Raw genomic sequence first — 26,974 nt, 5'->3', positions numbered from 1 at the left:
CTGCTAAATTATGTGTAACTGAGAGCGGGATTGCCATTGGTTGGCTGAGACCGCTTTAAGTAATAAATATCACTATCAATATCCAAAGACTGCTTTCGGAATGTGGTCTGCATGCCTATCGGCCAAGAAGAAGCCTTTGTTGAGCCAACAAATGAGGAAGAAGCGACTTGCTTCGGCTAAAACGCATGCTTCATGGACAAGAAGACGAAAATCGGAGGTATACCATCCTGACTGCATAACAGCGACTGTAACGTTCCTCATGCCGGTCAGATGGTTTGGGGATGCATAAAAAACAAAGGGATGGGGCGAATCAAGTTTATTAATGGAATGGTGAATGCAGAAACCTACACTGCTATATTGGAAGAGTGCCTCAAAACCCGTTATTAGGGATCACCACACCACAGATATCCAAAACTGCATTTTTCAACAGGACTCAGCATCTTGCCACACAGCAAAATTGCTAAGTATTTGTAAGTATTGGTAAGAAAAATTAGTATTATGCTATTTAGATTTAATGATGAGTTTGTCTTCTTGTCTCAAAAGGCTTAAAATATACTTACACAAACGTTTTCCCTCATTTTTCTCCCTTAAGGTGCAGTCATACCTCAGAAATGCTGGCATTACAGTGTTGGACTGGCCCGGCAACAGTCCAGATTTGAACCCTATTGAAAATTTCTGGTACATTATGTCGTTTAAAATTGCTCAGAAGAAACCAACAAGTAAGATTCAGCTACAGGAGGGCATTGTAAGGGTGTGGTACCTCGAAATTGGGCAACTATATATATATATCCAGAAGTTGATTAACTCTATGCCAGATCGTTGCAAGGCTGTAACTGCAGCTCGAGGAGGAACAACAAAATACTGAGGCTTATTTTGCTGATTTACAGTACATAATACTATTACGTTAACTTGTCATTTCAGTTTGTACACGTAAATACAATAAAATATGTTTGGTTGTCATGATTTCCATTTGCATGATTTCTCATATTCCCATTAATTACGCATTTTCTCTTTGAGGAGATATTTATGGCAATTAGGTATATCAGGTGTAGTCTTTTTATTGGATTTCATTCACAGAGATATAAATATCCCATCTAACAAATGCATTTGGAACATTTCTGAAACCCACAATGCAGCGCAAAACGCATTCTTTGCAAAATTCACAAGTGATGCAGTTTTTTTGTCCGCCACAGTAACTACGACTAGCGGGCCTAGTTCAAACCACAAGAAACACCCTCAGATTATGACACTTCTAACTTCACAGTTGGGATAACACATTCAGGTAGTAAGAATTCTCCATACCCAAAAGCGTGTAGCATTACTTGTCATTTCAAAGTCCAGGTTCGGTGTGCATTTGTTTTTGTTATTAAAGGCTTGTGGGCTGCAGCACTCTCATGAAAAATCATGGAAACACATGTTTGCATGCCCCTCCTCGGAGCTCAAAACTCAGTTCTTTAAAATCTGATGGTGAGATGAGATAACCAGTCGTTATTTTACCTCATTTTCTTGTACTCAGGTTCAACTCTGGATTTCTATTCATCACGTTACCAACTGTTGACTTGGGAATGTTTAATTCATACGAAACAGAACGCAGACATTTTTCTCACATTACTGCCCCCTGAAATTTAGCTCTTTCCGCGTGTTCCAATCACCATTATCAGAAAAATTTCAAAGCTAAACAGTTCCATAGTGTGTAAACTTTAACGTTTCGTTTGAGGAGTTCGGTCAAAGTATTATTCAGAAGACAAATGGAGTCTCAGCACTAAGTTTTGTAAAATACTGTATATATATATATAAACATTTATATGTTTATACACACACACAATAGCTCCGGTAAACAATCATTCCAGGGATTTCATATTTTTCTCAAAAGAAGTCCTTATTGTCGAAGATCAGTATGGAATCAGAACTCGACATTACAGATATAGCTAAAATAGTAAAACCTCGATTTAAAGGGCTAGTAGTTGAGGAAAAAAAAGGGAGGGGGATAAGGCTTATCCGCTATACTCGAAGTTGGTTTGAATATTATGAAAAAGTATGCTGTATAATGAAATGATAATAATAATAATAATAATAAAATGTTAAATGGTATAATGTTGTATTTTACTGCAATTAATGCGCAAAGCAGAAAAACTCGGAAATTTTGCAGTATCATATAATGCAGCGGATAATCTGACTAAAAATCTTACTCACAGTTTGAAGAGCTCTCACTCTTTATCCGCTTGGGTAGGTTAGTGGAAAGTGATACTGAGAAAAATTCTGGCTCACCTGAAGTGAAAATAGTTTATATGCTGGTAAATATTATCAAAACTGAGGCAGTTACGTAACCAGATCTCGAAATGCTTGGGTCAGTGAACGCTGTTAGTTAAAGTGTGGTTTATTGTATTCCTAATTGTCTGCTAACGGTAAACATTTATTGCGTATAAATACATCGCACAGTGTACATCAGCTCAGGCAGGTATGGGACCGCCATTAAAAAGGTTCACTCTCACACGGACTTCGGGTTGAAGTGGAATGATAGGCTTACTTTCAAAGATCACTTCAAGATGGCCAGGCTAAAAACGCTTGCGGCGTACTGGGCAATCCGGCAGGAGTTGGTCGGTCTTAGGCCTCGGGGTTTCCTCTTGGAATACGTCCGAAGAAATTTAACACCCGTACCACTCTACGCTTGGTACTCTGGTCAGAAGCTTCCTCTACTCAATTGAAGAGATTTCTGGGGGTTGAATATTGGCTCCTGAGGTGGCTAAACAGTAGACGGGCTACCCTTTCACCATCTCTAGGAATGTGCTCTGTACAAACCTGGGAAACCATAGTCAAAGAGAGGAATCTACACACCTTGGCACAACTTCTATGCGGGCAAATGGATTCGCCTGGTATCTGGGATGTTTCTACAAACCCTCGGACCTCACAAAGAACCTGGTGCAGTTCAACACTTTGTCTACAATCGTGCCTGCAAAATGTGCAATACCTTAGGTTAGTGTTCCCGGCAAATACGTTCGGAATGTATGACTCCCTGGGAATTGATGCCTCATCTTTCTGCAGCTCGAAGCGCTATAGACAGGACATAGTGAAAGAACTCTATAAACACCAACAATAAGCGCTATGTGAAAAGAATTCCCTGCAAAGGCTTTCCTGGATTCACCACTGTGTTTTTTATTGTTTGTTATTTATTTATTTTATTGTTTATTACCTTGTTATGTATTTGCAATCTGTTTTGATCTCTTGCAATTCCAATGAATGCATTCAACTGGAATTTGCATAATGTACACTCTTCCAGCCGAACAATTTGCATAATGTACACTCTTCTAGCCGAACCAGGCTGTTCCAGGGGTGCCCACTGATGTGGAAATAAAATGATATTAATAATAATAATAATTTGCATAACCCTTTGCGAATAGGAGCATTATCACATAGCCCGAGTTTTTTCTGAGTCACTGGCACAAGAAAGTTTATTCCATTTGTGTCCTTTGCCTTACGAAAGTCTATTCTAAAATGGTTCAGTCCGAGTCTCAGCACTCTTTTTCTTCTAACTGGCCATGGTTCGTGCTTGTTATGTTTAATCTGTCTGATTCTCTCCTCTCTGTGGTAGCAGAAGACTGGCAGCATGTTCTTTTCACCTTCTCATATTACTTGGATCTTCGTCAGTCTCTGTCTGCTCTGTGTTCTCCCCAAGCAATGAGTCGTTTTTCTTGGACTCCAAAAAAAATTCCATCTTCTGCAAGATTTTGCACATAAAGCCGTTGCCAGACGTGGACAACTCATCAGTAGTGCCCCAATTTCAGGAACTACTCCTATTCCAGCTCCACCTCCAGTCCAGACCAGCATCTCTATTGTCGCCATCTCGTGATACCACGACCATCGTCACTACCAACATTTTTTAGCTCAAGCACTATCTTCACCACCATCTTCGACTTGGACAGTTAGTTATCAAACTTGTACGACGCCGAATGATATCACTGTGTCTTCTTGGCTTCTATCTCCTGCTGGCCTCAGGCTGGTCCTGAGGTGGGATCATCTGCTGGCACCATCTTACACTGGTGCGGGATTTTTTTTCATTCCCCCCACATTTTATTAACTTCTTTTTATCTTTTTATTTTTTCTGAATTTTATTTTTATTTTATTTACTTATTTTTATTTTTAATTTTTCTGATTATTTTTTATTATTTTTTTTTCAAAAATTTATTTTTATTTTAAATTTTTTATTACTTTTATTTTAATAATTTATATTAATTTACTGTTTAAATTTTATTTTATTTGTTCATATTTTGAATGATTTGGACATTCAGTACGTGACACTCGAGGTTTGCTGCGGTTCGCACTCAGTTGTGGCCCGCCTCGCGGCGTAAACGGGTATCAGGACACACCACCCTGGTGCTTGTTGCTTCCTGATAGCAAAGCGACCAGAAACAACTAAAGAACATAACAAACACATACACGGCACAAACGTAGCATTACACACATTTCTGGTCTTTCTGCAGAGTTTTTGTAACCTCACAGTGTACCACGGCGGAGTTGAACTAGCGTTTGGGAGCCGCCTTACATAAGATACTATACATGTCTACATGAGTCACTCGCACCACCATTCTAGAGAATAAACGCAGGGCGCAGTATCCGAAAAATTTACAGGCACTTAATTTCCCCCCCCCCCTAAAGTGGAAAATTTCTTTCTATACGAATTCTAAACATTGTCCAAATGTAAAGTAACACCAAAGGGTTAGATGACGTTTGTTATCAAAAATGTGTGGAGAGAATCCATTTAAAGGAATGATGTACATATCAAGGTTGCGACTTTTAGGAGTTTACAGACCGAGTATAACCCTGATCGATCTCGATCAATATGTTAGAATAACTCAGGAATCGAATCCAGAAATTCTAATTTCTAAACAATCCTTAAATTCAATGTTTGTTACCAGGAAATTAAACCCGAAAAATAACTCTCTCCTTACGAAAATAAAAAGAAACAATCACCTACAGCCAATTATCTTCCGGAAGTGCCGATGTCCGAAGTGCCCAAGTCACTATTGTATATCTTTACTCACAGTTCTTAATTTCCGGGTGGAAAACTTTCCGTATGAACTTTACAACCCCAACAAAGAAAATTTTAACGTGCACGTTAATCGAAATGTACGAAGCTAGTGAGATTTTTAAAAGATAAACATCAACGTATACGGAGCAAATAACTTTTATTTTGAAACAAGAAACGTCCCTTCGGGGTTTATTTTGATATCGCCTTGAATTAAATATTAGATAATTTTCATATATTTAACTTAAACTAGTTTGGAAGTTAAATGTCTGGAAAGCAAAGGATGAAAAAAGAAACTACCAAGACTGAATATTAATGCGATCGTGACGAGTGAATAGTGATGTTCTAATGGCATGGATGATCAATTGGAAGAATAAAAACACACAACTTTTTTTTTTTTTATGAAACTGCTACTTGTGGGTTACTTGGAATCGTGAAGGCACAATTTGTAAATAAAACTTTTGTGGATTTAAGTGAAGAAACCGTAAAAAAAATAACCCTGCTTACATACACTTCAATTACCAGAACTATCTGGAAATGCTGCACTTAACTTCTGGTTGCAGACATTTTTATGGTTTCAAGTGGTTTAAAAATGAGAGTGACCGAGCACAAATTAGGAGCTTACCATTTCTTCTCTAAATGTCGGAAATATAAATACATAATCATGTACAAGTTTGTGCATTTGCGCAAACTTGTACATGACTAGGTACTTTTGTCACTTGGACAGGCTGGCTTTCAATAATGTTCAGCCGGTCTCAAATAAATCCCGAGTCCAATTTCTGACTAGTGATTGGCTCATACGTGTGCGGAGTTAAACCCACAAAAATATACTCCCTACCTAAAAAGTACTTAAGTATGACAGTGTATATAGTTGAATTAATCGTTGATAATACTTAACAGATCTTAATAAAATAATCTTTTTTTTTTTTTTTTTTTTTCATTCTGTGGTGTTAACGTAAATATTTCTAGATGTTGAGGACCTAATCCTCAATACAATTGTATCTTTTTGTAAATGTCAGTTACGATATTACTCCCTGGCATAACCTGCAATCTGAGGGGTTGTTTTCACTTCGATATGATGAAAATAAAAATAAAAAAAAATAAATAAATGTATACTCAGGTTACAACCCTGCACGGACAAGACGGGTGCCTTGTTCAGAAATTAGTAAATCAAAACCACAGTTAGACATTTTTGAAGACATGCAGCGTTTCTGAAAGTGTAATCCATGGACTCCCGGGAAATCGCGAATAACCTGGGAAAAATTTTAATCGATATTAAAATTATAGAAAGAATTTTGTTAAGCGTGGGGGGGTCGTTGAACATGAACATGTGTACATGTAAGAGTGGCACCTAGAAAGTTTGTTCAACTCCGCCTCATTTCTCTGTGAAGAACAGTATCACTACAAATGGGCCAGATATGTGAATGACGTAGGTTTGTGAGTATTATGTGTGTGTTCTGTTGTTAAGTTCTGGCCTCTTGGCTACCCAGAAGCATCAGTCACCTGGACAGATGATTCTGGGTACTCGTCAACACCACGGGAAGGTGGGCCAGTCCTAGAAAAACACGTACAGTCTCAAAAGAGATCTGAGCCACTTGGTGTTGCCAGCAGGTGGGCCAGGGTACTCTGGGGTCCCATTCCAGAGGGGAAAGTGAAGAGGAGGGGAAAAAAAAAATCCCGTGGTGCTGGTTGTAAAAAAATAATAATAAATAAAAATAATAATTATTTTTAAAATAATAATAAAAGTTTAGTGCAGGTAAATAAAAAATATAATATATATAAAAATAATAATAAGACGAAGAAGTATGGTAAATTTAGCAAAAAAAAAAAAAATAAATAAATAAAATCAAGAAAGATTAAAAAAATAACTTTTTTAAAAATTTGTCCTTTCTTTTCACCAGTGAAATCTAAGAATCGCTTATCTGGTTTTGGATGACATTGGCATACAAGGCCTTCCCCCGGGTAAAAATACCAGATGCAAAGGCCTGCATGGAAGAAAGATTGTCTGGAGTCTGGATTAGTTGATCCACCTGGTTTGGGGAGAAATTGGGAATTCCTCTCCGAAGCTGATCTCTGAGATCCTCGTACAAGTCGCAATCAAAAAGAAGATGGCACCAGTTTTCTTGGCTTAACAAAAACATAGGTCAGTAGCTGGAAACCCCAGTTCGTATAACTTTTCATTCAGGGAGCTGTGGCCAGTCACCAAGAAGGTTGTCTCAAGGCTGAGAGAGAACCCGGATCTTGTGATTTTGGTCATTGAAAACGTTACCTCGGGGAGGAATCTCTTCGTTACTGTGCCTTGTGGCGATGTATTCTACCTGGTTTGCCAGATGTTGACCAGTTCGTTTTAACATCGCGTTTTTTCACGCTTTACATCTGTAGTGAGATTAAGCTCAATATCTAAAATACAGGTTGGTATTTTCAATGGCTCTATCAATAGGGCCATTGATTCTGAAGCAGAATCCGCGGAAAACTGTAAACAAATCAAGCGGAAGAGCTCCCGCAATTACCTGAATAGCTGCCGTGGAGACAGTCCTGCAGATTCGGTGAGTGGCCAGAATCAATCCTCTTTGAATGGAGTTGAGTTTGGTTCTCATTTTTATAATAACTGCACGGTGGACCCACACACCGGCAACATAAGTTACAATGAGTAGAAATACTGCTTTGTAGTACAGTGATAACGTTCTCTTGGACAAACCCCAATCATTTCGGGAGACTCTTTGAGAATGGAGGCAGAAAAACCTTTCACATTGGTGCTGAGGTGTTCGAGGTGAGGGAAGAAGCAGAGTTTCAGTGATGATCCCTAAGACCCTTGCCTGCTTAACTAAATGCATTTGCACACCCGAGATCTTGACTTGCGGGGGTCTCCGCAGGTCAAGTTTGTTCTTGAAGATCATCATTTTTGATTTAGCTGGATTTATGTGGAGCTTGTTTAACCTTGTCGAGATGGAGAGATTGGAAAAAAACATGGTGAGCATTAGCTTCTAAAGCAGAGCGTGAGTTTCCAGACACGATTATGGTGAGATCGTCCGCAAATGCTACAATTTTTGTGTTGTCAAAGGAGTTACCAAGCCAATTTTGGAGAACCATGTTCCAGACCAGGGGTCCCAGGGCTGAGCCCTGAGGACAACCCCGGTAGACAGGCCTTGTGATCTGAAGAAATTTTGATTTTACTATTACAGACCGCTATAGAAAGTAGTTCTGGAACATCTTGTACAAATTGGAAGGGCATCCGGCAGCACGGAGACGTTCAAGGGCACTTTCCCACCAAACAGTATCAAAGGCTCCCTCTAAGGCAACGAAAATAGCTAGTTCGTATTTGGAGGTAGAGTTTTCCAGGTGCAAGACCAGATAAAAGAGGGTCTCCTCGCAGGAGCGACCCGGTATGAATTCATACTGGAATGGGGAGATCAAATCCTGTGAAAGGACCAAAGTGCTTAACTCTGAGGGCCATTAAACCCTCTAATATTTTTCCAGGACAATGCGGCTGCCCACAGAGCCGTGGTGACTAGAACATGGTTCGCAGAGCATTCCGCAGATTTTACCACCATGGAATGGCCTCCCTAATTACTGGACATGAACCCTTTTGGAGCATCTTTGGGATGCTGTGGAAAGGTCCGTTCGGGCTTTGGATCCTCCACACAGGAATAATGGACAGCATGCAGCAAGCATGGACTATTTGCCAATAGTGCAATAGGTCTGAAGGACTGTGGTTCAATATAAGGTTTATTTGGTTTTTTAATGAGCCAGAGCAGTGCCTCTCTCCAACACTTAGGGAATTGACTGTCTCGTAGACACTTGTTGAACAGAAGCAAAAGATGTAATGGCCTTAATTTATAGATCCTGTGGATGAAGACATATTTGATAAGGGGGTCGTTGAAGGGCTTCTCGCGTTAAAGGGATGGTGGTCGTTATGTCACAAAAGTTTGATAACCACTAAAGTAATTCATCTATACCAAGGGGGTCTCTGCAGGCTACATGTAGTAGTTTTGTACGACTTGCGTCCCTCTCAGATAAAACTTTTTACTGCATGATAAAGTACTCATAGCTATGACCTTTTTTTTTTTTTTTTTTCTAATTTTGCTGAAGGGAATTGTTCACTCGGGATTGCGAGAAAACTAATTAAACCAGAAAATTTAATTTAATTTTACCTTACTGTTTCTGCCTAAAAAAGTACTTAAGTATTCTGAAATGGGGATATTTTTAACTCCAAAGTAATTTACTTCATTACGAAAAAGCAAAGTGCATTTCACTTCATGTTCATCAAAAACGGAAACCTGATTGATTTTTTCCTCCTCAATTTCCCGTTTCATGATTACAGTAAATCCAGCCATTCCTGTAATAAGTGTGCTAATTCATATTCATAAATTAAAAGCATAATAAAAAAAATTTAATTTTAAGAATTAGGTTAGTTATTAATTATATTTGTTTTTGAAGATATGGCCCACTTATCTTCAATAACAATAACAGGAGACCACTGCAGTAATTGAGGCAATTGAACAATTACATCGGCATCGTGTAATGCTCATGTTAAAACAAAGGTAAATTGTAATTATTTGATAGTAAATACACATCAGACATTATTTGGAGAGGTAAAGACTAACAACAGCGTTGTTTTTTAGAAAGCAGATTCTGATTTTATTAGTTTTTTACATGTGAATTATTGCGCGCCATCCAAATCGTCGCAAATGTGGCAATCATGGAAGGGAAATGCAGTGTCACACTTTCGATATTATTCAGTACTCACATATTACCTTTACTAAGTCGATATTACTCAGTACGCACATATTATTGTTACTAAGTAAAATTACTCTATTACTCAGTACGTACATATTACTTTTATTATGACAATTTATTTAAAATAGCTTTACACTCTTTTCGTTATGTTACTTTTTAGCCAGAGAACCAGGAAACTGTGGATATCTGTGTACAAATACTTACTGCAAGTATCGGATTAAAATTGCAGGTATGGATTCACAAAAAATTAATAATTGTTTATGTTTGGCTTGTCTGAAGTACACTGAGTGGTCAGAAATCATGGGATACCTACCTACTAACGTGTAGGCCCTCCTTTCGCCCGGATAAGGGCAATCATACGGCGAGGCATTGAGTCCACTGTTAACAAAGCGTTTCATAGGTATTTCCATCCATGCTTTCTGCACCGCTGTCCATAATTCCGTCGCATTCCTGGGTAGTGGATCCAAAGCTCGAACGGACCTTTCCACAGCATCCCAAAGATGCTTCACAGGGTTCATGTCCAGTAATTGGGGAGGCATTTTCCATGGTGGGAAAATCTGCGGAATGCTCTTCGAACCATGTTCTAGTCACCACGGCTCTGTGGAAAAGCGCATTATCCTGCTGAAAGAGTCCATTGCCTTGTGGGTGCACGATGATCATGAACGGAACAAATGGTCTGCAAGGATGGACACAACCTGGACCGTTCAGATGTGCGTCTAGACGTACCAGAGGTCCCAACGTGTGCCAGTTGAACACGCCCCCAGACCATTACCAACCGTCCACCTGCTTAAACAGTTCCTTGTTGACATGACGAGTGCATAGCTTCGTGCGGTTTCCGCTAGATACGCACCCTCCCCTCCGCTCGAAAAAAATGGAAAAGGAAGCAAGGATGGACACAACCTGGACCGTTCAGATGTGCGTCTAGACGTACCAGAGGTCCCAACGTGTGCCAGTTGAACACGCCCCCAGACCATTACCAACCGTCCACCTGCTTAAACAGTTCCTTGTTGACATGACGAGTGCATAGCTTCGTGCGGTTTCCGCTAGATACGCACCCTCCCCTCCGCTCGAAAAAAATGGAAAAGGAAATCATCGGACCAGGAGACCTGTCTCCAACCATCCAAGGTCCAGTGCCGATGTTCTTTCGCCAGTTGAGGCGTAAAGTCTTGTGTCGTGGTGTTAACAATGGGACTCTGGTGGGTCGACGGCTCCCATAACCTATTGCGGCTAATGATTGCCTGATGGGCTTGGAGACGTTTCTGGCACTTCCCTCGTTGAAGTCGGTGGTGATTTGTGCCATTCCAGTTGGCTGAAACAATGCGAGACAAACGTCGACGGCCACGTTCGTCCACGACCTTTCTCCGCCCATAGCGCTGTTAACGATGAGATGTTATTCCGGAAATGGCGTATTCCCGATACACTCGCGATACTGTAGAACGGGGACTGTACAATTTCTGTCCCACTTCCGCGATAGAGTGACCCGCGTCGGGCACCCACTATCATCCCTTTTTCACGACGTTTATCCATACTCAATCGAATTACCGTCTAAGTGGATGCATTCGTCTAAGTTGTACCTATATACCTTCCAAGCGATGGGTTCGTCCACTAGCGAGAAGGATGACAGTGTTGTTGCCCAGGAACCAGGTATCCCATGAATTCTGTCCTTTCAGTGAAAAATGGAAGCTAATTAACGCTGCATTTAGAAAATAACCTCGTAAGGAAAGTTAAAAAAAGGTTCAGCTTTTCAGATAGTTAATTCTTTTCAAGAAGGCTTAGTTTTTCAGCAGTTGGTAGAAAAAGCTGGCTTTCGTTGGTTCATGTATATATGGGTAAGGGGGGGCAGCTTCTCAATACATAGGTACTATGAGACATTACATTCTTCAGTCGGTTTTGCCTGTTCGCTGAACGAAAAATCAGAATGACAGAGAGATAAAACGATGTAACTCTCGGCCAAGGAGTCTAAAAGAATTCCTCCTGTCTCAACGGGATTCGAACCTAGTATTTTTCTAGCAGTTTGGAATAACGGTGAACGCAACCGCTGTGCTAGTGACGAGGAGGGTACCGCTCGATGACTTACTGGAAAGACCCCAGAAAACTGCACGCCATTATAATGGTGTCCAGTTCACTAAAATCCGGCGCCTCCGTAGTCAGGTGGGAAGGAGCAGAAGTGCGCAGCACACGCTTCTTGATTAGACCGGGGTTCGAGCCCGTCACCACCCAATACGGAGGATGCGGAAAGGTCAGGGAATGACCACCGCATATTCCAGAAGCAATATGGCCTTAGTTGCTAATGCTCCTAAAAAAAAACAAAATAACACACACTAAAATAACAAACACTAAAATCCATGAAATTCTATATATAAAAAGCAAATATCAACTTGATATAAATCTTTCCCGATTTTCACCCATATTGGCGAAGCCCAGCCATCCAAAACTCGGCAAGTTTTCCTTAGGTTATGATTTCCAACCACAAGGTCCTTTTCTAAAGAGAAGATTTTTTTTTCCCCCACTCCATATTCTCCTTCTTGGTGTTATTCCAAGTTTATACAAAGAGCATAACTTTCATTAACAAGAGCGAATTTTGTTTTGGTTTCAAATTAGAATAATTTGAATTCGTATCCTAATTATACAGTATACCCAAATTTTCAATGAATGGTACCATAACCGTGATATTCATTGGAATCATGAATGCTAATTGATAAGGGCGCCTGTCTAATTATATATATAAAAGTTCCAATGTAGTATTTTAAAAATATTATACAGTATATCATTACAAAATTCCATTGCTTGGAATTTGGAATGAAATGAAATAAAGGAATTTTTGTAATGAAAGCTTTCACCAAAAGGTCTTAAAAAACATGTATGAAACATAAACAAAAAGTAAAATGCTGTTTCTGAAACGGAATATAAAATATTGGACCGATTTATGATTGAAGCATTTTGGTGGGTTAGTATTATTTTGACCTATTTCTTTCTCTAATGTGTAGATCTATACCCATAAACGATGAATTTGGAATTTCTATAATTTTGTACTATGAAGTGCACCAGCAGAAAACTCTTCTCTATCATGTAGTAAGATACTGTGGGTTTAGGAACAGCTGTTATTACCCATCCCAGACACTATGTGCATATTTATTTCCAAAAAAACAATGAACTGCCTGAATCCGTGCTATGGAACATTTAGATTACTCAGCATCAGTTACTGGTATTTTTTTTCTTCAAGACTTGGGGTGGATCTGTATAATCAGTCAGGCGTGTCCAAATTCCTTTGAATGCCAACCACTATTGAAAATATGACCATTTGTATCTTATGAGGAGTTATTACATAAAAAAATCTTTATAATCTTTCGAAATAAACGGAATCATATTTTTTTTTTTTTTAAGTAAAAGCCCAAAATGATGAAACTTGTGCACTTTCCTTCTCTATAGAAATCCTTCTATTAAGATATATCGGTGTGGCCCATTACAGCTCCGTATGAGCTCCTAAAACATCCTTCAACCACACGAGGACTGTTCTTGACGTTTATTGCTGATGTAATCAGAGTTTGTACAATCAATAGACTCCGCGGTGAACAGTGATTTGTCGAGGGCATTATGGAGAACGTGCGTAGCTAACTGTAATTGCTTCTTTCAGCATTCAAGCTGGTTGCAGTGTATAAAATACCCTTAAGGATAGTTTTTAGAGACCAATATAAGTCAATTGGAAGTCTTTTTCATATAATACAACATCCTAATAAACATCAAGACCGCACAAAACTATAAACTAATACTGATCGATTAGCCTACAACATAATAACAGCAAACAAAAATGCTATGTTAGGCATTACAGAGATTAGTGTTTTTCGTTATTGATTTAGCTCTAAATGATAAAATTCGAGTATACTGTAGTTGAAATGATAGCTTTAGTTCTTTAACATGATTCACCATATTTCTCTAAATATCCACTTAAAAGTGCTATTTTGAATGCCGCTACTGGCTAGGTACCCAATGGCTAGGTAATGAAATTTATTACTTTTGAAAGTAATAAATTTCTAACATTTTTACTTGAATTACACGAAACAAAGCAGAGAAGGATACTGAAAAATTTATGTATGCTTTGTTTCTGCGTCATCCATAATTCAATGGTACGCATTTCACAATTCTACGTAATAGATGTCTCTAAAATACAGTTGTGCACTCACATTTCCGAAAAAGAGTTTCAAACGAAGTAATGGGGGAGATCTGAGACAAGATCCAGTACGTGCCGATTTTTCCATTAATATTGAGGGATTTGGAGAAGTAAACTTTGATCAGTTCGTGTCCAGAGACAGTTGCGACGTGTAAGGTGTGAGCTATACGAGACAATTCATGAGTAGCTTGTCTCCTGATCCCTCTTCCTCTCTCCGCAAATGTGACGTGAGACTCAGTTCGAACTTTATTCTGCACAGAGTACAGATTCGAACAGATTTCAAATGTTATTTCTTTGCGAAGTAACAGAATATGCATAAAACATCGGTATAGTTATTTCAGTGCAGATCTCTCAACCTCCAAAGATATTATAAAGCAACCTCGACCTCTTCGTTCTTCTACAACATGATCTGAACGTGTTAGTCTTCAAAATCGAGCAGTACTATAAGTTAAAGTTGGGAGAGGGTCCGTGGGCGAATGATGGGTCACTTAACGTAATTTCTCCTCGTTACAATAGACAATCCAGCACATGTTGCGCTTTAATAACAATTTTCAGGCCATCGCAACATAACTTACAAGGTTTCCATTAAATACGAACCAGGACAAATCCGCACGTATTATATACTCGTTAAAGAAAAACCCAGCTTGGCTGAATCTTAAAATGTACGGAACCTTAACTGCGACAGTTAGCTGGCTCTAATGATCTTGGGGTTATTTTCGACTCTAAGCTTAGATTTTACGAACAAGGTGATACATGGCGCAGGAATCAGGACATCAGCTGCTGCCCCAGTGACGAAACTACAAATTCTGGGGACTCCTGTAGATTTCCAAATGATCTTTAACAATCATAGTAAATTAGTGGTCGGGCCCTCCAATGGCGATGGATCTAGCAGATTGTAGGAGAAACTATCACCCCTAATTTGTGGGAAGAATGAGTTGAGGATTCCTCTTTAAACGCTTTGAGCCAATCCGTCTGCGCCGCAGCCTGTGGCACACAGAATCAGACGGGTTTTAGTTTGTATAAGCGTGTGCACACGAGCCAATTTGCATGTTGAGCAGACTGTAAAACCCCACTCCCTCCGCCTGAGATCGGCTAACTACAACCTCCATGAAAAAGATTTTAGGAACTCCTCTAGTTGTCGACTGGAACCGAACCGAGACCTCTCCAAACGAGTGATCGATCATGATCCTCCTTCAGAGGTTTCGGGTGTACAACAGAAGATTATATGCTAATGGCGAGAACAAATTAGCATTAGTAGAGGCATATGATGCAAGAAAGCAAGCTTACGTAGCATCAGCCAAAAAAAAAATTCCCCATTTCACACACTCGAGTTGGTGAACCCTTCACCCCAACTGAGCTCAACTTAGCTGCATCTAGAATAAGAAATAAAAAGGCTCCGGGCAGAGACATGCTCGATCCAGAAATCGTCCAGAAAGCCATTGAACTTATTCCCACTACCATACTCAACCTGTTAAACCACTGTCTTCACCAAGGATTCTTCCCCACACAGGGGAGGACTGCAACCGTTAGACTTATATTGAAGAATGCAACCAAACCACATGATCTGCCACAATCTTACCGGCCCATTGCACTGCTGCCAGTCTTCAGCAAACTTCTCGAACGGATGATGCTCCACGGTAGATGCACTGGAAACAATCATTGATGCTGCTACCAACTGCAACTCCAAATACTTTCTACTAATCTCCTTCGACTTTGCTGGTGCCTTCGATTCCCTCTGGTGGCCCAGCGTCCTCGACAGGCTTCGGAGGGCGCAAGTCCCAGAAAACGTATATGGATGCATCGACCTATCTGCGGGACCGGCGAGTTGTCGTGTCTGCTCCCCACTGCAGTGTCTCCAGACCAGTCTCAGGAGATGCCCTCAGGGATCTGTCCTGGGGCCTCTCCTCTGGAATCTGGTGCTGGATGATTTCTTGAACACCAAACTCAACAATGTACAGGCCCAGGCCTATGCAGATGACCTGGTCATGCTCTTTTCTGCCAATAACAGAGCCCAACTAGAAGCAACTGCCAACCAGGCCATCTCCACCCTTCAAGCTTAGGCAGAGCAAAACAACCTAAAGATCTCCCCAGAGAAAACCAATTCGATCCTACTAAAAGGTACCCTTGATTTGAGAAGACCACCCCAAATCAAGGTCAATGGTGTTACAGTAAAACTAAAAACAGAGCTTAAATATCTAGGTTTGATCTGAGACAAAAACCTTTCCTTCACTCCTCATCTAGATCAACTCAGGATTAAGATCAGGAAGTATGCTGCCCAAGTCTCAAGAGTTGCCCGGAAGGACTGTGGCTTAAAGAAGAGAACGCTGTCCCTCTTCTATAAGGCAGTTTTCATTCCAGTTATCACCTATGCCTCTGGAGTCTGGTACAAGAAGGCCAATATAGTAGTAAACCGATCGCGCCTAGGAACTATCCAGAGCTCCCTTCTCCTTCTGTCCTCGCGTGCCTGTCGCACTGTCAGCACCCATGCGCTCCAGGTCCTCACTGGATCTCTTCCACTGGACCTGGAAATTGTTCGTCATGGGTTGCTCTACCAAATAGCCAAAGGACGAGCAGTTACCTGCGCAGGTTTCACCACTGACCCAGCAAATAACAGAAACGCTGAAAAGAAGAGACTTAATAAACATCTAACAGACACCTGGCAAGAAAGATGGCAGACATCAACTAAAGGCGCTGTCACCAAAAGATTCTTCCCAGATGTCAGGGCCTCCTACCCCTTCACACCTGTCTGGTTTTCACCGGGACTCTATGCTACCTACCTCCTCACTGGACATGGCTCCTTCCAGAAAAGACTACATGACTTCAGAATTTCAGACTCACCCCGCTGCCACTGTGGAGAGGATCAGACGTGGGAGCACCTTGCCCCCAGCTGTGAAATCTACGAGGACTTCAGGAGGATCCTGATAACGAGACTACGCTTCAACTACCAAAATCAAGAACACCTCACCCTACAGAATGAAGAAACTTACACAGCCCTGACTCAATTTGCAATGGACCTATTTACCAGGCAGAAACCGCTACCACCACCTTAGCATCCGAATCAATGTCATAACAACTATGACTGCCAACTGTTGCTGCGCATCATTGAGCCATGGATGCTAACGCCCTGGACCAACTTACACAAGACTGAACCAACAAACCATCCGGAGTACAGAACCTAACTTGATCCCTCACATTTCAAGTAGTCAACTGGTCTCCCCCACTTTGTTGGGACAATACTAGCACTGGAATCAAAGACAGGGTCCATACATACCTTGACAAATTCCTCATCATTGATTCCTGGACCAACTTCTCCTGACTAGACGTGACACATCTCATCAAGAAGAGACCTACGATCGATCCCTGTACTTGACCATCATATCTTGGACTCCCGGTTTTGACCACCCCACTATTCGTTATCATGGACTACTGGACCAGCCTTCAGTCTGGATGCGAAACAGACTCACCAAATGGAGTCCCAATGACAACACCTGGACTAGACCTTCCTGAACATGACCCATCCACCATAGCAGCACTCACACTGCTGGATTTCCACCAAGTGTCGGCTCCAACTGACTGGTCGTACTAGCTGTACCTACTCTGCATTTGAAGGGTATCTCTCTTTCTCTCTCTCTTTTTTTTTTTTTTTTCTCTTTTTTCCTATCTTATTTTTTTTTTCTGTTTCCTACTATCCGTCCTTCTACCCCCCCACCTATTTTTCTCTTACACAATGATATATTTTTTTTCTTTTGTGGGGAGATGATTTTTTTTTTTTTTTTTTTTTTTTTTTTTTTGTGTCCACCCCACTCTTCTCTCTTGTGAGGCACTGGGCATGCCACACTGTCATCAGGGGCCATCTTCCCTGTCGGTCCCCTTCTTCTGTTTCCTACCCCCCCAGTCTTCTGCTTTCTTCCCTTACTTTACTCTTTCACAACTTTTTTTTTTTTTTTATATGTGTGTGTGTGTGTATATATATATATATATATATATATATATATATGCCCCCCACAGGTCTAAATCTAAATACATCAAAATTATTGCCCGACCTATTTGGCCCAAGAACAAGTTATCAGCGAACAACCCTACGCTCTGTTAAAATTACAACCGTTGCTCAAGAAACAGCGATCATTTCATTCTCAAATCTGGTCCTAGCCACTGAAATCCCAGGAAAGTAGGTGGCAGGATCCGCCAGAGTACTCTAGCATCATTGGTGCACCCGGTCAGCCTCCCCGTGGCACGGTGTGGTAACGTAGAGTCCCACTAAGGGTTCAGCGGCTAATAGACTGGAGGAACAAAGGGCACAACACAATACTCAGCACATGACCACCACATACTTCAAATCTCTGGCCCCGATACAATGCACACTCGCGGAGATGGGAGAAATCCCAGGAGCCGTTAGACACTAACATACCTTATACCTTACACTCGAGTTGGTTCCAACCGGGGCTCCACGTCACCTTTCTGCTCACAGGGCACAGGCCATTTAATGCAAAACTATCTAGCTTCCGAATCACTGAGGATCCCCGTTGCCTCTGTGGCCACGAGGAGACATGGCAACATCTCATATATGACTGCGACCAGTATGAGGACCTGCGATGCATGCTCACCACTGCTATCACCTACTTACTGCAGAACATGGAACAGCATCTTCTCGACTCGGAACAAGAATACAAAGCCCTTACCATTTTTGCACTGAAACTCTTTGCTAGAAGGCGAGCACTTATAGCAAACCACCATCCACAGCACCCGGAAGCTGATGATTAATCCCAAAACCAGGACTAGAGAAAACCGGAATACACAAGAAAACTGTACCAAATAACCCACAACCACGAACATGATCATCATTTAACCTTCTTCACGAGGGAATTGTCAAAAACTGGAAGACCTACGGCTGAACCAGAGACAAACTGAAACAGGACTTGACATGAACTGGATACAAATTATTTGCACTGGACCACTAACTGGATGACTAAACCAAATGACCAACGCACAAACTAAGAAAATGATATCACCAGGACCCAAGGCTGCATCCTCATAACATGCACAATTGGCAACCTGAACAGGTTGCATGACCAACCAAAAGACGAGACTGCTCATGACCTTGTGACTGGGATTTGACTCCTACGTTGAAAAGATCACCAAAGAAGATCCGGTTCAGATCACTTGGACCCCCACGTGCTCACAACTGTCAATGCCTGATGGCGATCTGTACCGGGCTCCCTTGCCTTGTACCTTTACTCCCTTTCCCCTGGTGGGGAGGAGGAGACAGTCTTGTCTCCCCTACACCCCTTATTCTTCTCCTGGTGGGGCTTGGGCCTGCCTCACTGAAAATCCTGGGGTTGCCTTCTCTGTCGTCTTCAGATGGAGGCTGTGGGGAAGTCTTTTCCCCACAGCCTTCAATCTCCCCCTACTCTGCCTAATACGCCAGCGTATAACCCCACACAAACTGCAAAACTTAACTTCGTCCAAATTAAACCGCATAAACCACAATTAGCTTTTCTAATTCCAGCGCTCACCCGTTCACCCTTACAAGTTTTTTTTTTTTTTTTTTTTTTTTAGGCTCTAGTCACTGAAATCTCAGGAAACTAGGTGGCAGGGACTGCCAGAGTAAAATTTCATTCTGTGTAACCGGTCTGCCTCCACGAGGCCAAGTGTGGGCAACGTTGGGCCTCAGTAGGGGTCCAGCGGCTAAATGGCCAGATGAACAACGATACACAACACTACACATATACAAAATCCACACACTTTTAAATCTCTGGCCTTCATAGTGAACTGGTACACCGACAATGAAAGCAACGCGGAGATGGGGGAAACCCCTGGTGCCGTTAGACATCAATACATTTTACACTTACATTCATTCGCAATCACTGTCAATGCTCCATATATGAAATTCACCAGACAGGTCTACAGAGGATGTCCACAGGACTCGGTTCTGGGCCCATTCTTGTGGAATCTTGTCCTTGATGAATTCCTTGCCATGGACCTGGGAGAGGTCACCTCTTAGGCCTATGCAGATCATCTTATTATCACCGTTACCGGCGATTCTAGGGCACGACTGCAGACTTTGGCGAAGAATGCACTACAGAAGCTACAGGACTGGGATAAATACCATAACCTCACCATCTCTGCCACCAAAACAGATTCTATTCTTCTCAAAGGAAGTCTCAATGAACCCAGACCGCCACAGATAAAAATCGACAACAGGACCATAAAATTCTCCACTCAACTTAAATATCTAGGAGTTATCCTTGACAGCAAACTAAATTTCCAGCCATTTCTTAAATACCCAAGAAGAAAGATACGCAATTACACCGCCCTTGTCACCAGGGTCTCCAGACGGGACTGGGGACTCAATAGGCACACTCTGTCCTTATTCTATAAAGTGATATTTACCCCGATTATAATGTACGCAGCAGGCATATGGTACCCGAAAGCAATCACTGTTAGTGGTAGAAGAATCCTCGACTCTCTGCAAAGGAACATCCTGCTCGCTACTTCCCGTGCCTGCTGCACTGTCAGTACCCATGCTCTGCAAATCCTGGCAGTAGTTCGCTGCGGACTACTCTTCCACCTCTCCAAAGCAAATTCCAAGACCATCCTCGACTTCACAACAGACCCCGTAAACGACAGAACATTTTTTTATTTGGTTTTTTTTTTTTTAGGAGCATTAGCAACTAAGGCCATATTGCTCCGGGAATATGCGGTGGTCATTCCCTGACCTTTCCGCATCCTCCGTATTTGGTGGTGACGGGATCGAACCCCGGTCTAATCAAGAAGCGTGTGCTACGCACTGCTGCTCCTTCCCACCTGGCTACGGAGGCGCGCCTAACGACAGAACAGCAAGAAAGAAGCGTCTCCTCACGCATCTGCACCAGGCGTGGCAAGCGAGATGGACTACTTACAACAAAGGCGAAATCACTAGAAAGTTCTTCCCTTACATTAACAGGGTGTTCCCCAGGCTTGCTCCCTGGTTTTCAACTGGCCTTTATGCTACATACCTGTTAACTGGCCATGGATCATTAAAAGGCAAACTGACGGCCCTGGGAATCGTTGATTTTGGTCGCACCTTATGTACGACTGCACTCTGTATGAAGATCTCCGCTGCACCTTCATCACTCCATCACCCAAAGACCAAGAAACACACCTGCTTGATAGTAGGGAGGAGGAATATACAGCTTTTACGCGTTTCGCACAAGAGCTCTTCAACCGAAGGAAATCCTTATCTACAGTTCCTGTACTGGCACCACAACGGTCCCAAGGAAGACAACAGACGGTTTGAGACCATGATGAACTTTCATCCAAACTAGACAGTCATGAACCTGACCATCACACCATCAAGCAGAAAACTATCCGACGATTGGAGTTTGAAAGCTACCACTGGATTGAATTAAACCCCTGGATTGGACACCACCCAATGTCAATGACAGAGGCGCCAAATGGCGATCCTATCTGTGCTCCCTTGTACAGTTACTTTCGACCACATTCCTTCCCCTTTCTTCGCCTTATGGATGAGTGTCCACTGATTGGTTGGGGATGCCTTCGCCTATATCTCCTTACTCTTACTTTCATTCCTCCTCTTCTTCTGCACACCCTGTACTACCTCACTCTATCTAATCGCTTTTTGTTTTTTTTTTTTTTTTTTACAATTATTTGTATTGTTTTTGTTTTTTTTAACTTGGTCTCCGCTCAGGAAGCTGAGGCGACCCTGACGGAGACTAGTCAGAGAATTATGGGCAGCCTGGCTACCTCCTAGTGGTGTGTGCGGGCAACGTGGGGTTTCACCAGGAGTCCCGCGGCCAAATGCCAGGACACACAACAGAACCCAACACAATACTACACATCCAACACACAACACTTTTCTGGCATCTATAGTAGTACTGTATTTCTTCACAGTGTACATATGGCGCAGATGTGGGAAACCACAGGTGGCGCCTGACCCTAACACTATGCACATCCAATCGCTCTAAAAGTTAGTTCTTCCTTGAATTTATCTAAGCTTTCGACTTCCGCAACGACAGATGGAAGTTTGTTTCAACAATCAAAAAAAATGCGCAAGAAATTCCTGTTGAAGTGTTATAACCTGACTATTATCAGATGTGAGAAGTGGAACAAAAACGAACCGAAATGAATATTTCGATTGGTTTTGTCTTAACAATTAGCTTTGTATTTTAAATTCCTGTATATAAATTATTATTATTATCCATCTATGTAAAACCCCAGGCACTGCTTCTCTTACTGGCATTGAATAGGTATTTCCGTTTTACCTTTCTATTACAATGAAGAAGTTAATATTTCAGCCGTGTAACGTGCAAGTTTTACTTTCACGGACACCACAAAAAAATTACACAGTTTAAAAATGAGCACTTCATACAGTTTTCTCCAATATTTTGTGGCTGGCTGTTGACACCCGATTGTAAATTTACACTGTTTAAATGGCCAAATGGACGACCCAAAGTTCAGCCTTCATGTTTTTTTTTTTTTTTTTTTTTTTCACACCATGGCCAAATTGGTCAGGCGAGGGTTCTATGGTTCCCCCCCCCCCAAGAAATTTGTGCTTTTCATCCAGCAAAGTAGGCAAGGTTAAGAGAAAGTTAGTTGATTTTTCCAGCGTGGCGGAAAATCAAATAATAAAATCTATGCAAGAATTAATGGCTTCAGAGAGTGTTGTGAACTGTTACCAAAGAACTATAATGTACTCGAGGAAGTTTTTTCGCCAAAACAACCCCGACTGAGGCGCCAGAATATTGTGTTTGTAAATTGGATTATTTAGTTCTAAGGTTGATTTACCGTTTTTCCGGATGAAAAATCCGAGTTCCGGTACACAAAATCGTGAAACTCTTACCCTTTTTCCACACTGCGACAATCGTAACCACTGCGCTAGTCACGAAGCTTGGAAACAAGAAGGAAACATTTGGTTCTTAGCCAAAAGCAGACTGAGAGGGCAGTTTATGCCCCCGCGGGTAGCGTAGTACTTATAAACATCGTCCTCTCAATAACAGGTCCGGGTTCGAATCCTGTCAATGATGCGAATTCTTATGAGCTTTTTTTCAAGTGTTTCAGGTAGGCGGTGTCAGGCAAGGGTTGCATGATTTTCCTCCCACAGATGTGATCTAAGTTGCTGATAAAACCCAACAACAAGGCAGTTTTTTTTTTTTTTTTTTTTTTATTTGGTAGTTATTGGCGCATCGGCTTCTGTGGCCATAATGCACCTCCCAAGGTTTTTGCAGTACTTTGATCCAAGCCCGAGGCGGGATTCGAACCCGCGACCTTTGGGTTGCTAGGCAGGCGCTTTACCCACCTGGCTAGCCCGGTCGGCAAGGCAGTTTTATGCCTTTGAACTTTGTGTCAGCACCGGCGTTAGACATGTGCAGCTAAACCAGGTTTCATCATGTCTTTTCTTTTCTTTTTTTTTTTTCTTTTTTTTTTTTATTACCACTATATTTCTTTAGTGTCTTAAATACATGTTACAGCAAAATTTCAGAACACTTCATGGTGGTAAGCTAGTAAGAAAAAATGAAGACAAGCTCCTCTTCAGGGCACGATCGTAGCCGTGTAGTCAGTATCAAAGCACAATAAAGCATGCCATGTGATATCACAACATGCGATTAGCATTAGCCATATCCTGGAAAACCAGCGGCTTTTCCTGCACACACACACACACACACAAAAATCTATATATTTTTCCTTTGCCCTCAGATATACCAGGTAACTTGTTCTTTATCGCTGGATAAAGCTTTCTACGATCTGGTCTATAATTCTTACCCCTTAGTTGAATTTAGTTGGCGGAACTTAATGCCACATGTTTGGCGGGCAGTGACTTTCGCCATTGTATTTGGTGGGTTGGTTCTTGCGCGTGTGTATGACCGTTGATCGCGTGGGTGTTAACAGGTATTTAGAATTATTATAGTTTTTACAATTCAAGAATAGGTTTATACTATCTGAGTGACTTATATGTGCATCTTGCACGTATGAAGGATCCAACGAATGCTTCAGAAGTATGGATGTCTGGAGTCAAGCTTGGGATTGTCCGACTTGGTCGAGCGGCGGGGAAGATGAAGTATACTCTCCTGGATGAACGTGACATAGCCCTTGTTCAGGAATTTGCATTTGAGGCAAGGATTGAAATCGATAGAGATGGCAATGGAGCACATATTTTTGCTTTTGCATATGATATTAGTAGAGGAAGGGCATCAGGACAGTTTGTGCATGAACTTTTATGGGAAAGACATTTTGGTGGAATTGCCCCTGGGTTTCGAGTAGTCCACAAGAATGGAATTACTATGGATAATAGGCTAGAAAACTTGTGTCTTCTTCCATTTGGTTATTCTGAACCATTCTTCTTAGAACCACAAATGAAACAAAGGGAGCAATCTTTGTATTGGGCTGCTATTCAGCAGTTACCTCCTGATCACTTAGTTGAAGAGCATTTTCCTGATATAACTAATAATGCAAAACGATTCAATGCAAATGGCGAAATTATTGAAGAAGAAGATGATGCTACTTGCTACTATGAGTGCCATTATCCGCCATGCACAAACATTGAACAAGAACCAAGAGAGTTCAGTATCTGTGGTAGGTGTCAGGAAGCACGATATTGTGGACCATATTGTCAGCAGCGTGATTGGCCTGTGCATAAGAAGTTTTGTAGGGAAAAACAACGTCCTATTTTGAGAGAAAGACCTCCAGAACGGTGAAACGCTTTAGCTTGACACCTAAACAAATCTGACAAAGACCACTTTGGTTCTAAATACCTCACTCCAGTTTATCTTGGATGCATATGCCAATCATGGTGAAGAGGCTCTGCCAGAAGACAATGGAAATGTCTCTTCATTGAAGGACTGTGCCATTTCGTACAGCCTACACAGTCAGTATTTATTTAGTCATTTTTTAGTCCACTTTTCACAAAGAATGGTTTAAGTCAGAGTGACTTCTGATTGGCAGTATTTGCTAGAGAATGAGTCTTTTCTAACCTTCTGGTCCTTTCACTGTAAAGTGAATCATATTTTATTGGTTATTTATTTTAGTGTGATAACTGTTTAGGTTCAAGAACACGAAGCAAGGACAATTAGAATCATACCAAGAAAAATGTTTCTCTTGATAAATTATTTCATTGTCCAATAAGTCTTAAATTTGTGATATCAAGGAACTGTAAAGTCAAAACAGAAGTAATTGTGCAGAGTTGAATTTCTGTACTGGACAGCAAGAGGCCAACTTTTGCCATTTTACAGTGTTGGTTGCTGCCATTATTTTGTGTTTAGCATTTACAACTAGCATACTACAAACCTCTGACAGGTTGCTTTCCTAATGCAATGTTCCAATATGTTAACCCCTGGCATGGTGCCGTGAAGGGTATTGTATGGTCGTGGTACCTGCGTGTACCGATGTACTGTACAATAAAGATCTTATTTATTTATAATCGTGTTTTAGCATCATTAAATACCGTGAAAATTTCCTCTTCATTCATTTTACTGACTGTTACCTCTTAGAGTGTCTTATAAAAATATATGAGCCAGGCTTGTTTGAGCAGGGCAGGGTTTGTCAAACTGGAAAGTTGAAAGCAATGTGCTATCATCAGCAAAACTATGGATAGGATTTCCGGTCAATGGAAGAAGGCCATTAACATACAAGAGGAAAAGAGTGGGGGAAAGAACTGAACCTTGGGGAACACCAGCATTAATGGAGAAGTTAGAAGATAGAGAGCCATCTACCATCACTCGCAGTGAGCGGTCAGAGAAAAAACTGGATACCCAATTACAAAGAACAGCTGGCAAACCATAGGATGGAAGCTTGTTTAGAAGACCTTTATGCCAAACACGATCAAAAGCCCCTGAAATGTCAAGAGCAATGGCTTGAGTTTCGCTAAACTTTTCCATTGAATTTGTCCATAGAGGGGTAACATAAGCCATAATATCACCAGTGGAATGACACTGACGGAATCCATATTGGCGATCGTTGATCAAATGAAAGATTTCTAGATCATTTTAAGAGTTGGCAGTTAATTGATTTCTCCATTACTTTGGAAAGAGTAGAAGTAATCGCAATGGGACGATAATTGGATGGAAGAGATTTGTCACCATTTTTAGGAATTGGCTGGATATGAGCAAATTTCCAAGCAGAAGGAAAAACACCTTTGGAATAAGAAAGTGAAACAAGACAACACAGGAGTAAGTTCAGGAGTGCAGGTTTTGAGAACAAGTGGATAAATACCATCAGGACCTGGAGCTTTCGTAGCATCAGATTCATCAAAACGATCAACATACTTTTGACGTAAAACTACAGGATTCAGTGAATGGAGTGTACTGGGAACGGTTGGAGGTGATTTACCAAGTTTATCAATACATGAGTTGGAAATAAAATAGGATGCTAGCAGGTCAGCTTTATCTTTGGCTAATGTGGCAACAGAACCATCTAGTTTTGACAAAGGTGGGAACAGAGATGGGCAAAAATTGCCTCCAATAGCTTTGGAAAGAGACCAGAATGCTCGGCTACGATTTGTAAAAAAGCAAGTTTTCTACTCTTCTTTTTCGCCTGTTCGAAATCTAGTTTGGATTGATTAATAACTGCTTTACAAAGTATAAATAATACTTAATAATAATAATTATTATTATGCAATGCCGCTTATAAAAACGTAGCACTGGGAATATTTTATAATAAAAAAATCAGTACTATTATACGATTTCAGAGAATACAGGCTTAGGGTTTCGCGATAAAAATATTATGTTAAAAGGGATTCGCGAGTCCAAAAAGTTTGGGAACCGGTGCCAGTGGCAGCCTGGTTCACCTCCCAGTGGTGGTGGCGGGCAATAGGATCCCACTAGGGGTCCTGCGGCCAAGCAGCCAGAGACACAACAACAGAACAAAACAGAGTACTTCATAAACCAGACATTACACTTTTTTCTGGCCTTTGCAGTTGTTCTGCATTCCATCACAGAGTACATACGGCGCAGATGTGGGAAACCACAGGTGGCGCCTGACCCAAAATATTATGCCAGTGAGTAGACTAACAACAAACTAAACTTACGAAGTTCGTCCATGGTGTGAAAAGGAAT

At 41.3% G+C, this 26,974-nt stretch overlaps 1 protein-coding gene across 1 annotated transcript; it reads left to right on the top strand.

Annotated features, from left to right (window-relative positions):
* The first annotated feature begins 23,772 nt into the window (after positions 1 to 23,772).
* LOC150087231 (zinc finger MYND domain-containing protein 19-like) lies at positions 23,773 to 24,895 on the top strand. Its single transcript, XM_090371901.1, has one exon. It carries the CDS (start codon positions 23,894 to 23,896, stop codon positions 24,617 to 24,619), a length of 726 nt encoding a protein of 241 aa, XP_090228027.1. The 5' UTR covers positions 23,773 to 23,893; the 3' UTR covers positions 24,620 to 24,895.
* The last annotated feature ends 2,079 nt before the right edge of the window (positions 24,896 to 26,974 follow it).

The sequence above is a fragment of the Mastigoproctus giganteus genome, chromosome 4 (genome assembly GCF_048544385.1).
Source record: "Mastigoproctus giganteus isolate SK-2022 chromosome 4, ASM4854438v1, whole genome shotgun sequence".
Taxonomy (NCBI): domain Eukaryota; kingdom Metazoa; phylum Arthropoda; class Arachnida; order Uropygi; family Thelyphonidae; genus Mastigoproctus; species Mastigoproctus giganteus.
Note: the sequence above shows the minus strand (reverse complement) of the source record. Positions and strands in the feature narration are given on the sequence as shown.